At 36.9% G+C, this 17146-nt stretch overlaps 1 protein-coding gene across 1 annotated transcript; it reads right to left on the reverse strand.

Annotated features, from left to right (window-relative positions):
• Nucleotides 1–10722: 10722 nt before the first annotated feature.
• On the reverse strand, nt 10723–15945 carry LOC103517251 (ribosomal L1 domain-containing protein CG13096). Its single transcript, XM_017447348.2, has 7 exons — nt 15661–15945; nt 15228–15349; nt 14679–14975; nt 14064–14490; nt 13587–13717; nt 12201–12347; nt 10723–10971 (listed from the first exon to the last, which is right to left on the reverse strand). Exons 1-7 carry the CDS (start codon nt 15908–15910, stop codon nt 10723–10725), a joined length of 1623 nt encoding a protein of 540 aa, XP_017302837.1. The 5' UTR covers nt 15911–15945.
• Nucleotides 15946–17146: the final 1201 nt, after the last annotated feature.

A 17146-nucleotide genomic window follows, 5' to 3' on the forward strand; every position in this document is an offset into this window, starting at 1 on the left:
ACAGGGTTCTCCCTGTTCGGACGGTTGGTCAAACAATTTACTTCCTGCAAATCTTGAATAAGGCTTTGAACAAATGTCGAAAACCGTCGGGGAAACAGAAAAGTAAAGATAACTTGGTAAGTACATCAGACGATCAGACCGTAAAATATGAAGTGATGTGAGAGGTCGCAGAAGGTTACCCGTCAAGAATCCAAACACACATGTCGTTGCTTGACTTCAGTGGTGCATCAGGAAAGGGTGCTTTCATGATGTAAAGCCACTAACTGAAGTAAATTGTAAAGTGTCAAAGTTTCGGTTCTTCCTCCAAGACAAAAAGCCCAGAGTGCATCAAGCGGAATCAAAAAGACTCACTCGGGTCAAATTTGATTTCTATTCGGTCAGATGTTATTTCATGAGAATGATCGGAATGATGATTATAGCCATTTTAGTTGGGTACGCACCTAGAATTAATTTTTATCATTTTGGCTCCGTAGTCATGTGAAGACCATTGACCATTGGCCACCATTGGATATTTTATGCTACAGATTCCACACGTAGAATAACCGTATATTATGTTACCTTCATACCTCATTGCAACTCTTGTGTATATTCACACGTTCTGAGCCTCGGTATTCTATCCAGTAATCATTAATATTTTGTTCATATCATTCTGTTTTGATCAATACTTCTAATTAAATGGGGAGGAACAAGATGAAATATTGACGCTCAGTATATTTTGTTTTGCTTTATCTCTTTGATTGAATACACACGAAACTTGCAAAATAATTGTACGAAGTTATAAATTATGCTCATACAATCGTACCAAGCATTACGTTTAGATACCTACATATTTGCTGAGTAGGAAAAGGGGAAATGGTCAAATAATATTTGCATTTAAACAAAGCAACAACTCCCCAGCGTGGTACAGTTTGACAATGAAATTTCATATTTTAAAAGAGAAATAACCTGACCTATTGTTCAGTTTGATCATTACCGTACCTAGTTGATTATGAGTATTTATTTTTTATAAAAATATGTAAGTGTAAAATGTGTATTTTCACCATTTTCTTTAGCAAACATAGATTTTATGATGAAAATTAAGCAATTATATTTAATTGGGCAGCGTGTCATACATGGATATCTGAACAACAAAAGAAAACGATTATGAAAGTTACACTTTACCACATAACATTCATTACCGTACCTAGTTGATTATGAGTATTTATTTTTTATAAAAATATGTATGTGTAAAATGTGTATTTTCACCATTTTCTTTAGCAAACATAGATTCTATGATGAAAATTAAGTAATTATATTTAATTGGGCAGCGTGTCATACATGGATATCTGAACAACAAAAGAAAACGATTATGAAAGTTACACTTTACCACATAACAAGACCGAGTCTATAAATTTTTATCTGATGTGCACTATCCGCTAGTCGGAGAATTTCATTTCACGCTTTGTATAATATTATTGGTACAACTTCTTTCTCAGTGGATTGATAACATGTTCATGTCCACTTGACATGAGAATCGTGCAACTGGTTACAATGTAATTAGCCAGTATTGTCACGAGATTTTGCTTGGCAAGACACAGAATATTTTCAAAGTTGGTTGTATCTTTGGAATGATTTTTTTTTATGTTTTCTTTGTCTTCTACTACCTCTCTGTCCAATGTCCATACATCTTACTGGTGTGAAACAAAATTAATACCCGGTTTTATGAGCACCATTTGGCTTATTGATCAATATTTTGGTTTATCAACATGTAGGTATAATTTTTTCACCTACCAAGCTTGATTTCCGCGTTTGGTATACTCTGAAAATTACAAATTTCACCATAGATAAATTTTTTTTCAAGTACTCTGGTTAAACGACCAAATTTCATATCCTGTTCTCCTCTCGCCCATGAATTTCATCATAGTTTGATTTATAAATGAAACACTATACAGGGTGAAGAGTTTCTTGTCTTCTCATGTCCTCCATATCTTTCATTTTTATGATTTGCAAATCAACGGACACCCTGTATACGAAGAGGTTTCAGACCAAAACGTGTTGTTTGTAATTACCTTTCTTGTAGTCTTGAACAAGAGCTCCATTAATTTCATTAGTATCATCCTTGTATTCCATGAGAAATGTATTTTTATGTGATGTACATAACTACCTATGTAGTTCGTCACCAGATCCAAAGTTCGTATCATGTAAACCAGTTGCCCGAATTCCTCTATCGATTTAAACAACCTTATAAGTTCATTTTCAAAAATATGTATATAAAAAATCTACGAATTCCAAGTATGGCTTTCTGAACACCAAATCGTTTCCGAACTTTAATTAGGTAATTTTTGTATGCAGAAAATTAATTAAAATCCCACGCGAGACTCAATTGAAGTTATTGAAGCAAATCTGTTTGTTTGATTAGTAAAATAATTGAAAATTTATAAAGTTCATTTTCAAAAATATGTACATATATCAAAAATCTACGAATTCCAAGTATGGCTTTCTGAACACCAAATCGTTTCGGAACTTTAATTAATTTTTGTATGCAGAAAATTAATTAATATCCCCCGCGAGACTCAATTGAAGTTATGGAAGCAAATCTGTTTGTTTGATTAGTAAAATAATTGAAAATTTATAATATTCCTGTTGTAATAGAATCACATTTAGTTTCTAAACATACCTACACAATGATATTGAACTGAAACAAAAAATTTTACTATTGATTGCTGCTTAATGAATGCAGTGTAGGACGTAGGTTGATATATTAAAAGAATTAATATTCCATACGTAATTCTGGCAGTACAGAATTATATAAAACTATTGACCATGCCGTCATTGCACCAGTACCTAACAAATCCCACTATTAGAAAAACAAGGTACAGAATCAAATGGAAGACCTGGAAAACCAGTGTTTCACGTCAACATTAATTTTATGGAAATATAGTGTTTATTAGGCTCCTCAAGTCACTCAACATGATCACAAATATTATTCCAAGTCCAATTAAAATTAATGGATCTAGCCATGATGTCCGCAAATAAATAATCCTTTTTCCTTGAGTTTGTATTTTGCACAGTGCAGTAAGTTCAATAAGTAGCCTATTGAGACACCTGAACCATCTTCCAAGGAATTAATCAGGTCGTATGTTCGTCTGACATAAGAGCAAACTATTTACCTTATAATAAGAAAAATATTCCAGCGTATTACTGTCTTTTTATAATGACCCTACTAAACCACTACATTCTCCAATAAATAAATTAGTTTTATACATACTGAGGGTATGATTATTCTTGCGATGAAACTGGCCTGTATTCTGTACATACGCAGGCCAGCTGTATCGAATTTACTGCAGAAGCACGTAAAGAAACATATCCTACACAACTTTTCACTAGATAATCACATTTTTTATCAATCGAGTGAATGAAATACTCGCATGTATTCCTCATTCATCTCAACTTATTTATATTGTCTTGTCGGCTAGGACCATACATTACGTATGAGGTATTCCCAGCAAGATTCGGTCCCGCCAAGAAAGCTGTGAGCAGAAAATAGATTAGGGACACCTAGGCTACGTGTAGTTTATAGGTTCTCATCGACTATATTGATAACATCACAAAAAATATAAAATAATGAGTATCATAAAGTATACTCACACGTATCAGCACAGCCACAGCACGGTTGTTTAAATTACACCTTTATCTTGGAACAGTAATTGCTAGTGTGTAGGTACAGACTTGAAGTCTCAGTGATGCCGGTCGCTATCTAGTATGATACCATTAGGTCGATCACAAGGAAAGGAGCAGAACCTTGAGATTTGTGTCGTGTCAGTCCTATGGAACAGTAATTGCTAGTGTGTAGGTACAGACTTGAAGTCTCAAGTGATGCCGGTCGCTATCTAGTATGATACCATTAGGTCGATCACAAGGAAAGGAGCAGAACCTTGAGATTTGTGTCGTGTCAGTCCTGTGGTAAAATGCGTCACTCGAGAGTTTATGGAGAAAGGAGGTAATCGGTAATTCAGGAGTGTTCGCCGTCGTATTTTGGGAACCTACAAACCTACAATACCCAAATGAGTAGCTATATGGCTTGTTTCAATACATTTTGGTCAATAAATACAGCAGGCTTACATCGATCGGGTGTACTCATATTTTCTACAGTTCTACCTTATACGGAGGTTCACATCAACTCCCTGTTCCAAAAGTGGCCTATACAAATGAGGGTAATGGTACACCCAAGCTGAAGGAACATTCTCAAGAATAATTTCCGATTTACTTAATTACCAAACTAAACACACCCATTGAAACTACAGCGATGTAAAAAGAGGTGGAACTAGGTATCAAAGTTGGACATATCTTCTTGCACAGCTTCTGTGAAGTTTGGTCTCCTAGAACTCTAACTCAACAGGTACCTTATACGGAGGTTCACATCAACTCCCTGTTCCAAAAGTGGCCTATACAAATGAGGGTAATGGTACACCCAAGCTGAAGGAATATTCTCAAGAATAATTACCGATTTACTTAATTACCAAACTAAACACACCCTTTGAAACTACAGCGATGTAAAAAGAGGTGGAACTAGGTATCAAAGTTGGACATATCTTCTTGCACAGCTTCTGTGAAGTTTGGTCTCCACCAGAGGTTTTCCAGAGGTCAAACCACAGTTAACCATAGCCGAGGTATAGACCTACTCGATTTACTCAATTCTGTGCATCTTGTCATAAATATTAGAGATAATTTACGATGTTTATATTAGCAAGAAGCTGATGCTGACCATAAATCAAATGTTTTATTAAATTTACAAACATACATCTAACTTTACATGGGAAGTACATCATTATAACTATCAGGTGATTATGTGAATGAGTTTATTACGTTCATCCAAACTGACATTATAATCCGAGGTTTAGAACGATTTGATAGAAAGATAATAATTTAATATGATCTATTCAGTAGGTATCGGACACGGGAAAATCTTGCATCAGGTGATTATGTGAATGAGTTTATTACGTTCATCCAAACTGACAGATTATAATCCGAGGTTTAGAACGATTTGATAGAAAGATAATAATTTAATATGATCTATTCAGTAGGTATCGGACACGGGAAAATCTTGGATATTAAAAGGTTTCTTTTTCTTCATTGTCATTGGATCTCAATTACCTATGTTTCTATATCTGAGGCTTCAAATTAAGGTTCTACCTAATATTTTCAATATCCATGTTGTTAACGTTGGCAACTACATCTCCGTTTCTAGGCCCAGGAGCTGCGCCACCTCTGCAGGACTGGTCCATAAGGCTACAATATCCATCACAATGACCAGTTCGGTCTTAAATTGGTTAAGGGAAAAATATTTTGTAGTCAGTAGTCTGCAGTGAGATGATATCGTCACGAGATCTGCTACAAGTCGCCTCAGCAAGCATTCATGTTTTATTCTTCATGTCGTGTTAATGTCTTCATTTGAGTCATGTGTAGCGATACTTCTCATGAAACCAGACCAAGCTCCATGCAGATACATGGAGAAGGTTTTGATTTTACCCTTGTCAAAATTCAGCACACGACCCGACGCTGTTGTATTTCTTTCGAGATACATACCAAGTATAATATATATTGTATAGGTATTGAGTATAGGCTAAACTGGGCCCGACAAAAGGACTGAATGCAGACATTTATTTCAGTCGAAATAATTCTTTTTGTGCCCAGAATATTTTGCTCAATGCACTTAAATCTGTGCAACTTTTCTGACCCGAGTTCAACAGTGTTTGATAGCTATGTGAGCTATCTTTGTGTGTATGACTATTTCGAGTCAAACGCTAAGGCACTTGTAAAGCTTCTCGCGTGGAGCATAATAATAATTCTCTAATCTTAACTATGCATCTAAAACATCAGTCTAGTCTGCAAATAGTATCTGTTGCCTCTATTTAGTCTACAAACAGTATCTGCGCGCACTATCTAAGGAACTTGAACAGTTTCTTAACAGAGTCGTTGAAATTTTAAATTGCACTTTTTAACCCCTTTTTTTCCAAGTTAGTATTTTGTACACTTTGAGAAGTTGAAACTTGTTTTCCCATACACAGGTTTAGAATGATCTATTTTTAGCGTAGATCATGTGCGAAGAAATCGATTAGATTTTGATACTGATACATATGAAATGAAAGCTCTATGGGGTTCTCTAGATTCTAGAACACGTACAGGTTTGGTATTTCGAACATCGAAGGTGATTAGCAAGACAAATAATATACACAGAAATACTAATACATAAATCATTTTTTAAAAATTAAACCAATCATAACCTAAATCCTCGAGTCTGAATAAATTAACAGATCTAGTTACCGTCCACCAAACATTTAAGCTATTAAGCAGCTATAGTTGCCACTCTATACCTTTCTAATTTTGGAAGGATTGTTTACCAAATAATAGAAAGTAATAAAGTGTTATATTCTGAAGTTGCCGTCTTGCAATAGGCCAAAATAAAAATAGAATTGAACCTGTGACCTCCTGATTGCCAGAACAGTAATGGAAACGCTTGCCTAAAACAGGGTAAACGAAAACTAAGCTATGGCATGCAGCTCACAATCTTTTAATCGATTCTACACTGTTCCAACATCCAACACAGGTTGGAATCTGAATTAAGACACTGGCATGCAGCTCACAATCTTTTAATCGATTCTACACTGTTCCAACATCCAACACAGGTTGGAATCTGAATTAAGACACAAGTTATGAGTGTTGGGTGTTGCAAGTTATTATATTATCAGTTCCACTCGTGTTTATTGAAAGTTCAAAGTGAAATCTTCTGATCCAAACCAACCACAAATGCAATCTCAAGTCCACTCACTTAAACTTGAGACAAAAAATTATAAACTTTGTAGCCAGGTCAGGTAAACACTACACATTTGTTTCCAAGAGTTGAGACCAGACTCAGAAAGTAAGTAACACAATGGTTGCTTTACTGGAGACAATAATGAAATTCGAGCTACAAATGCTGAAATTATTGTTATTGTAGTTTGTAACAACGTTTATTATTGTAATACTATAGGTCCGAGCGAGGTTTTCTGAGATAAGTACAAATAAAAATAAAACTGGATTAATCTGATCATAATTTTATTATTTCTGTCTTAATGTTTGGGGTTTATATATTTATTTGGGGGGGGGGGGGGGGATAAAAGTTTTCCTAACAAAATTCGTCACAAACCACAGCGAACCTGTCCTATCATAAAACTTTGGCGTAGATTTCATTTCCCTCCCATGTTTTTCGGGCTCAACTTGGGTAAAAAAAGCAAACAATCATTTCACTGACGAGGAAAGACGTATGGGACTGTCAAATATCTTCAGATAATTTATAAGCTCCAAATTAATACCAACTTACTAGTTAGCAGGCTATCAGAATGAGTAATCACCGTACATTTGTTACATGACTTAATCCATTTCATTAGCTCAGGATACATATTATACCTACACTTTGTGTAATGTACAAGATATTGGTGAGTATTCGTCTACGCAAACCAAACCATGAACTTTAACAGGTGAAATAGTCTTTCAAACTTCAAGACCAAATTTCAAACTTCGAAGTTTAAGGTTTACTAACTGTCTAAAATACATGTGTATATTGAAATGAAGTTTAGAATGAAATATGAGTATCTATGTGTAAAAAAACACTATCCAGCAGTAGTAAAAAAAAATCTTTTCCGAAATCTACAATAACGCCAAGACCCTCCTGTCTGTTGTTCAGTGCGCCAAATACCTACAATATAAATCACATGTCATACTACCCAACATCGCATCGAGGAGAGTCATTATTTATTTAACTACCTCACAGGCAAATTATTTTAATCCATTATACATATAAACGATTCAAGATTCAAGTCATCTAATTTTAACTCTGATGGTCCGGTGCAGTGAAAAGAAGATCACATACACAAGTTGGTTGCATGTACACAATTACACATGTACAGAAGTTGGTTGCTTTAAACATTCTGAAAACATATTGTAAAGCCGGTACAATTATTTTCAGATGAGTTGTGTCTTACCTGGTAATTATTTCATATCATATTTTGATATCCCAATAGAAAACGAATCGTATCCTTAGCTTGCAAATGTCATTTTGAACTTTCTGGATTAACGTAATTCCCTATTGAATAGTTCAAATTATTCTGGTCCACATTCTGTAACATAAAGAAAAGTAAAGTTAATCTGTGATCCGATCATTCGACCAGAAAAGAAACAAGATATTCCATGTTTCGAGAATCAAAACAAAAACACGTAAATAATATTTGAGAATTACAGAGGTTTGCCATTAGTCTTTGAATTCCTTACAAAACGTACTAAATCTAATGCCCAAGTTACACAAGAGACTCTCTGGTTTTTTCACCTTTCTATTCTTCTAACATTAGAATTAGAACCATTTAGTAGTTCCCCAACCTTAGAATCTTGGCCAAACTTGATGTGGCTGGCCTGAAATGTCAAAAAATGTACCTGGAAGTGCATGGTTACTGCTACAAGTGAGTCCAGTGCGTCAGTATTGCATCAGTTTGTATTGTTCCTATTAATTGTTTCAAGTTTATTACCACGTCAGTACCAAATACAAAATTTATGATTTTATTTGTTCTACCACCACTTTATCTTGCTCTGTTACAAGTGCCTAGATTGTACTTCACTCAAGTATCTATTGTGCCCAATAATCCTATCTTGCAGGCACTTCCAAAGGATCTGAGCAGAGTATGACGATTTGGAACACCGATATATTATGTTTATTGCAGGAGTGATCATCTCGCCAAATGTTTCAATGATCTGAGGAGGTGGCATTTGAGAGTAATATTTTTGTTAACCAAAATAGAATATTTATTGAACAAATTAGCATTAAAACTAGGTATTGAAAATATTGTTTCGTACCGTTTGGCAGAGTATGACGATTTGGAACACCGATATATTATATATATGTTTATTGCAGGAGTGATCATCTCGCCAAATGTTTCAATAATCTGAGGAGGTGGCATTTGAAAGTAATATTTTTGTTAACCAAAATAGAATATTTATTGAACAAATTAGCATTAAAACTAGGTATTGAAAATATTGTTTCGTACCGTTTGGGACTTGGCGAGATTAATACATTTGCACTCCCCCGTCCTGAATTCAGACCTAGCTTTTTATTCACAAGTTGTTGTAATAAGTCTTGTATCTTGTTTGTTCGTTGTCAAAGTATGGTTGTTATAAGTTTCTGTTCTGACAACCAATCAAACTTGCACTCCCCCGTCCTGAATTCAGACCTAGCTTTTTACTCACAAGTTGTTGTAATAAGTCTTGTATCTTGTTTGTTCGTTGTCAAAGTATGGTTGTTATAAGTTTCTGTTCTGACAACCAATCAAACTTGCTATTAGCATTAGCACTCGCAGCCTGTCTATTCCATGTCTTATCTTGTCTAGCGAATCATTGCATCTCGTCTAGACCACAACATCCTGGACTGGATCAGTGTATTCTGTGTTATTTATATCAGCAATACCTTGACTGTGTGAAGACTATTGTGGAGGTATTGAAACGTCTTTGATGGCGGGCCTATCTGAAAGCCTGTGTTGCGCACTAGTGTGGTATTTGTGGACCACAACATCCTGGACTGGATCAGTGTATTCTGTGTTATTTATATCAGCAATACCTTGGCTGTGTGAAGACTATTGTGGAGGTATTGAAACGTCTTTGATGGCGGGCCTATCTGAAAGCCTGTGTTGCGCACTAGTGTGGTATTTGTACATTAACCCAAAATAAAGGAAAAACATGTGAACTAAAAATTTAATCTATATTATATAAAAAAGAAATATATTCTATAAAACGCTTCACATTCTACGGAATCAAAGAGTGCCTCTTCCAGGGAGTCACCAGGATTTTTCACTACTATTGCAACTTATGTCAGGCGGCCCTCTGCACGTCTGTGTCAGGCGGTCTTCACGTCCTTCATATGATATGAACCCATCAAGACTGACACTATCAAGGGAACTTTCGCCACTTAACTAAACGGACAGCACGTATTGATTTTGTATTCTCCTCTTGATCTTACCCTCTGCACGTCTGTGTCAGGCGGTCTTCACGTCCTTCATATGATATGAACCCATCAAGACGGGTATACCTAAAAAACTGATTACACAAAATTCAACTGATTGGCCATAAGGAGTGCGAAAATTAGCCGACTGACCATAAGGCCATATGCAAAACGGCGGTTTACATCGTTTGGCGAAAGAAAATTTCGGAAAAGTCGCACCATTTTCCAGTAGTACAGGAAAAACCACTTTCGGGATCATAAAACTCAACTGATTGGCAATAAGGAATACGAAAATTAGCTGACTGACCTCCAGGCAGTATGCAAAACAGCGGTTTACATCGTTTGGTGAAAGAAAATTTCGGAAAAGTCGTACCATTTTCCCGTAGACAGGAATCGTACTCCTTATTGCCAATCAGTTGAGTTTTATGATCCCGAAAGTGGTTTTTCCTGTACTACTGGAAAATGGTACGACTTTTCCGAAATTTTATTTCGCCAAACGATGTAAACCGGCTACTGGAAAATAGTACGACTTTTCCGAAATTTTCTTTCACCAAACGATGTAAACCGCTGTTTTGCGTATTGCCTGGAGGTCAGTCAGCTAATTTTCGCACTCCTTATGGCCAATCAGTTGAATTTTGTGTAATCAGTTTTTTAGGTATACCCCTTTTTAGTCCGTCCTTCCTTTATTATTACAATAGTAATAAAAAGGTATAAGGGACGGACTATTGTTTAAATTGTGAACGCTCCGCCGTCTCCTCCCACTGTTTCATATAGCTCTGTTCTACTCCATCTTCCTTTTCATCATCATCTTCATCCTCATCAAAGTCGTCATCGTCTTCATAGTCTGCCTTGGTGTTGTCGTCACGTTGTATTTCGCCGTGGATCGTGTTGTCGTCGTCGTCACTGCTGAGGTCCGAGTCGTCATTGTCTATTAAATCCGCGACGTCTCGCTCATTGGGTTCCTTGGGGTCCTGGGAAAAGGAAAAGGTCATTGATAAAACAAACGCTCCGCGGCCCCTTTACTATATTTTATGTGATCTTCCCGGGGATCGCGAAGTCCTTGACTGCCGCACACCCCCGTTTGGGAATCACTGACCTAGATATCATTAATAGAGCAGTAACAATATTCAGACTGTCAACCAACCAGAGATCGAACTAAGACTGTCAATAACAAAACGCCGACGACTTGTGAATTGAGAGATCGGTGCTGTTTTTTTTTTTCGAGGTTTGATAGAGGGAACTGTAATTGCTATAAGGTCTTATCGTGCCGAACGCGAAGAGAGAAGGAAGACAGGATAGGACGATAGGAGAATGCTAGCCGTTCCGAGAACGAAAATCCGAGTTTGTTCGGGGCAAAATCCACCCCGGAAAGAATTCGAACCAGAGTTCTAGAGCTGTCTTGATTTCAGAGTTGAAGGAACGCTCGAAACGAGAAATACTGTCGATGGCTGCTCACGAATGAACAGTCAAAAAGTCCTGGGTTCGATTCTCAAAGAAAATAGAAAGTAAAAATCGCTCCAATGTCTAGCAAAAATTTCGAAGGTTTCTGATGGATCGTGTTGTCGTCGTCGTCACTGCTGAGGTCCGAGTCGTCATTGTTTATTAAATCCGCGACGTCTCGCTCATTGGGTTCCTTGGGGTCCTGGGAAAAGGGAAAGGTCATTGATAAAACGCGGTTTCACAGTTATGTGCGACAGCGAATCAAAATTAATAGCTATCTGGAAAAATTATGTCAGTTTCTTTCAACTTTGAAGTTTACAAGCCTTTTTTTACGTTTGATAGAGGGAACTGAAATCGTCCCAAAAGCAAAGAGAGAAGGAGGACAGGACAGGAGAAAGCCAACTGTTCTAAACTCTTCTGTTTAGAATCAAGTTTGCCCCCATGGAAGACCTTCTTGATTATTTTTTTCACTCTGGTAATGCCACCACCAATCGCTGCTTGGTTATAAAAGTAGTTACTCAAAGGTCCTAACGAGGCTGAGAGCACAACGTATTTGCAGCCTGGAGTCGAAAAAAACTTCAACTCTGCCTGAAATTGAACCCAGGACTTCCAGTGTGCAAGCCTAAGATCTACTCGGATACAAAGGTTTTTTTTTTTTTTTTTAAATGAGTGTTTCACTGCCGTTTTTATTTCGTAACAATGAAACAACAGGTACATTAGACTCCTGTGGTCTGTGCTGAACGACATAAAAGGTACAAACCTCTGGTTTGGGTTTGGTGGCGATGTTCTTGTTCAGTTCCTTGACCAACTCCTTGTACTCAGCATTACTCAGATCCAAATCCTGGTGGTCCTTGAATCCAGCGTGTTTGTATAGTTGATGCATGAGGGATTTGATATCATCAACGCCCTGTGAAAGAGGTAAAATGTAAATGTAAATGCAGTTTCTTTGTGTTATTATGTCACAACTTTGGTGCTCACTGCAGCATTGTAGGATTTTTCCCACTACATATCTCAATAATCCCAACAACCAATGTTTACCTACCATGCTGGCACCGGTTGCTATGCGCATTTACATGTCATAGCTACTCATTTTCCTCACGAGGCTGAGTGTTACGACCCATTTTTTATTCATTTTTTTTTCTTCTTCTTTTTTATCAATTTTTTATCCTAACACAGCTAACACTGCATCTAATAACTCTGGACTGACTGGACCACCTCTCACTGAAGAGCTGGCCAAGGCCGGTTCAATACGAATCATGCCCTTATACAGCCACACTGATAGCAGTACTTCCGTCATTCCCTATAGGCCCAACATCCTTTTCCATTTTTACCTATACATGGCCATTTTATTTGTGTTTTTATGCTGTTAGTATAGGGTGACTGGGAAGTTGGATGGAGACGGTGAGATATTTTTTTTTTCTTTCTTTTTTGAAGAGGGTTTGATAGATCGTCCCGAAAGCGAAGAGTGGAAGACAGGCTAGGAGAAAGCCAGCCGTTCCGAGAACGAACCTCATTTGATTAGGATAAATTGCGCTTCAGGGGGAGTCGAACCCGCGACTTAGACACAAACATTGGGGCACGGTTGGTCCAGTGGTAACGCTCTTGCTTGCCATGCAGAAGGCCCCGGGTTCGAATCCCACCGTCGACAAAAATTTGTACTCGTTTTTCGATTGCAAATATTTCAACGGGTTACTTTCTGGTGTTCTCGTGGAAAGAGGTAAAATGAAAATGAAATAATTAATAAACATAAAATAGATTATTTAACAGAAATTATTATGGTTCAATGAAATGGAGGAATAAACGGGATGGAATAATACTTAATGTTGGACCAGAGATCCACTCCCAATTCTTCTAAGTTCTCACTTTTATCAGTGGTTTCAAAGACCTCTAAAGAGTCTAAAGTGTGTATGTAAACTTCCAAGGGTCAAACCTGGATTTTAAGATTGACGTATGTAATGTATACTGACTGGTACCTACATGGTACATGGGTTTATACTTTTATAGAACATAACTATGTACAGGTTTGTAGCATTGCCTTTTGACAATCTCACACAACATGACACTGCAAAATGAAATTGTTGAGCCAGAAGTTGGACCCTTTTTTTTCTTTCCTACCAGCTTTCCTTTAATTACACCATTTTCTTACCTCAACTTCAATGCTACCGTCTGGTCTCACAATGACATCTCTACCGATGGTGGACAATTCTCCCTTCACTGCTACAGCATGCTTGGGTAAGGTCTGTTTCAACTCGGCATTTTCAATCTCATTAGGTGTTACTGTAAGTGGAAAAAAGGAATAATAATAATAATAATAATAATAATAATAATAAAAGTACCAATTTATGCTTATCAAAAAGGGCTAAAATCCCTCTACATTGACAGTAGGCTATCAAGTACTATTGTGTCTAAACATTTAAACAATTGTGAGGATAAAATTTCATATCTAGGCTAGGATTGAACCCATACCCTTCTGATTATCAGGACCAGTACACACCAGATTGTTTCAATAGATCTTTTTAATTAGAACCTATAAAGTAGGTGGAGCTTTACTCCACAGGTGGTTTGTATGGCCTTAATTGTTTACCATTCTAGATATTGTTCTAATTACAAAATGTTCACTTACCAAATGAATAATACACAGGGAATGCCACCGAGGTGGGTGTCTTGATATGAACCTTCTTTATATTCTTCCAGCCTCCTGGATATTTACATGTGTCCATTGCTTTTGAAAATGCCTCCAAGTTCTCTGCAACTTCCTTTGGAGTCATATCTGTGTGTCCAATTTTACAAACTGAATTTGTACAACAAGTTGACTTGAAAACAATCTGAGACTTTCTTAATGCTCTCTCAATTTCCAACTTGATTTTGTCTTCTTTCTCCAGTGATACAGGAATGGGGGTTTTCCTTGACTCGTAGAACTTTTTCCCGATGAGAGAACTAAGCTTGCAGCCAAGCTTTCCATCAACGAGGAAGACATCATACATGTCGGATAGTTTTCTTCTCATTTCATGTGTGTAGTATTCAGCTCTGATTTGACGGAGTGTCATCACCTGAGAATAAATATAAATATAATTAAATTTAAATACCTAATTTTGCCATCGACAAGCACTTTTTTTTCAATTGAAGATCTGTTCATTTAAATATGAATTTAAATGTTCAATCAATAAATTCTTCTTCAAGGCTGCAAAGCTCATAATAATCAATCTTTTTTTACAATAAAATATTGTCATTTTCTTACCTTGGACACTTGTGTGACACCAAGTTCTTTCAGCTTCTCAGTAAAGTTAATAATGTACATTTCATCATCATGTCTGAGCTTCCGATGGTGTTTCTTCTCATCGGTGATAATGAGCAATACATCACTCACTGAACTATGAGGACTATGGGGAAGCACAAATCTGAGAGTGGTTTTGGGGTGCTTGGGAATTGCCACAGTTTCAAACTGAACCAGTATTGGGGTTCCCTCTGATTTGAACAAGGCTTTCTTGTTCTTTGATTTACAGTGGTTGAACAGGGCTTCAACAGCTGGTGCAACCTGTGAAATTGTGATTATTGTTTAGAATTACAAGAAATTACTAAGATAAAATACTGGTAAAAGCCTAGTGATTTCCACAATTGCAATTCTAGATTTTTTTGTGCCCAAATTGACTAGTGCTTAGTAAATTTACAGTTAACCCAAAGGGGATCATTCAATATGACCCATTCGTAGGCTGATTAGCTGTCAAGAACATTTCTCAAAAATGTATGACTTTGCCTATTTAAGCACCATCTACCCTGCAACTCTTACCTTCTCACTATCAATGTAGTCAACTTTCTGAATCACAACTGGCTTTGATTCCTTTGAAGACTCAACTGGTGAAGTTTTCTTTTCACCTTTTTTGTTTTTACCATCTTTCCTCTTCTTAAAACCTGCAGTTCCACAATTGCAATTCTAGATTTTTTGTGCCCAAATTGACTAGTGCTTAGTAAATTTACAGTTAACCCAAAGGGGATCATTCAATATGACCCATTCATAGGCTGATTAGCTGTCAAGAACATTTCTCAAAAAGGTAAGTATGACTTTGCCTATTTAAGCACCATCTACCCTGCAACTCTTACCTTCTCACTATCAATGTAGTCAACTTTCTGAATCACAACTGGCTTTGATTCCTTTGAAGACTCAACTGGTGAAGTTTTCTTTGCACCTTTCTTGTTTTTACCATCTTTCCTCTTCTTAAAACCTGCATCCTTTTTGTTATTTTTCGGAGATTTTGGTTCGGACTTCTGTACATTTTTATCAACAATCTTGACATTCGTCTTAAGGATACTTTTGTCTGGTTCAGTTTCCTCATCACCCAAGTGTTTCCTGAGGACATTTTTGAGAGATGTGCTTAGCGGTAACTTGGACTTCTTCTTGGTCTTTATCTTATCCTTGGACTTTCTGGACAGTCCGAGCACTGCAGGTGATTTCTTCACTTTGGCACCTTTCATATTGATCAAACTACACAAAAAAGAAGATTTCTGAATGGACAGCTCTCTTTGTTCATAGAACTCCTCAAGTGTTGTGTCTAAACATAGCATACAGGTTGTGTACACAAGTTCAATCCAATGTCTATGTAGGGAGCAACAAGTGGTTAATAAAGTTTAATACCTTATATTACGCGTTCCCGAGTTGGTTTAATGACTTTACTATGTATGTACTTTCATCTGATAGCAGACGAGATAGATGGATATAGATAAAATTGAGCGAAGGGAGTGATTTGGAAGTTTTAGGAATTAAACGGGGCCAGTAAGCAGTGAAGCTACTGGACTCAAAATTTCTGGTGTCCAGTAACATACCAGACCAGCTTGTCCAGTAACATACCAGTCCAGCTTGTCCAGTAACATTCTAAAGGTTTGATAGAGGGAACTTTAGCTGGTAAGGTCTTATCTTCCCGAGCAGACGAGATAGATGGATATAGATAAAATTGAGCGAAGGGAGTTTTAGGAATTAAATGGAGCCAGTAAGCAGTGAAGCTACTGGAATCAAAATTCCTGGTGTCCAGTAACATACCAGTCCAGCTTGTCCAGTAACATTCTAAAGGTTTGATAGAGGGAACTTTAGCTGGTAAGGTCTTATCTTCCCGAAAGCGAAGAGAGAAGGAAGACATGATAGGAGAAACCCAGCCTCGTTCCGAGAACGAACATGATTCGTTAAGGATAAAATACGCCCCAAGCGGGAATCGAACCCGCGACCTAAGCTGGACCCACTTGAATTACTCTTTCAATGTGACACTAACCATTCGCCTATCCAGTATCCAAGTCAGGGGGAAAAAACTCTAGGTACCGACTACAAAAACTCATACAGGTTTTGAAAGGTGTAAATGTCACAGAACCTATCCCTATCCAGTATCCAAGTCAGGGGGAAAAAACTCTAGGTACCGACTACAAAAACTCATACAGGTTTTGAAAGGTGTAAATGTCACAGAATTAATAAAGATAACTCCAGTGGGACAGAAATTATTCTTCCATACTTTACTAGTCCTATACTTGTAAACAATACTTTACAAATCTATACTATATTGGAATGGGGCACAGTTGATAAACCAGACTGAAATTAATACTTATTGCAGTTTTTATGTACCTACCTACCTACCTTACTTTTGTATGATTGGAAGAAAAAAATACACATTATTTGGTTGTTTGTATAAAAAAAACTTCTTGAATATAATATGAACAATTTAATAA

The sequence above is a fragment of the Diaphorina citri genome, unplaced genomic scaffold, assembly GCF_000475195.1.
Source record: "Diaphorina citri unplaced genomic scaffold, Diaci psyllid genome assembly version 1.1 scaffold54, whole genome shotgun sequence".
NCBI classification, from domain to species: Eukaryota; Metazoa; Arthropoda; class Insecta; order Hemiptera; family Psyllidae; genus Diaphorina; species Diaphorina citri.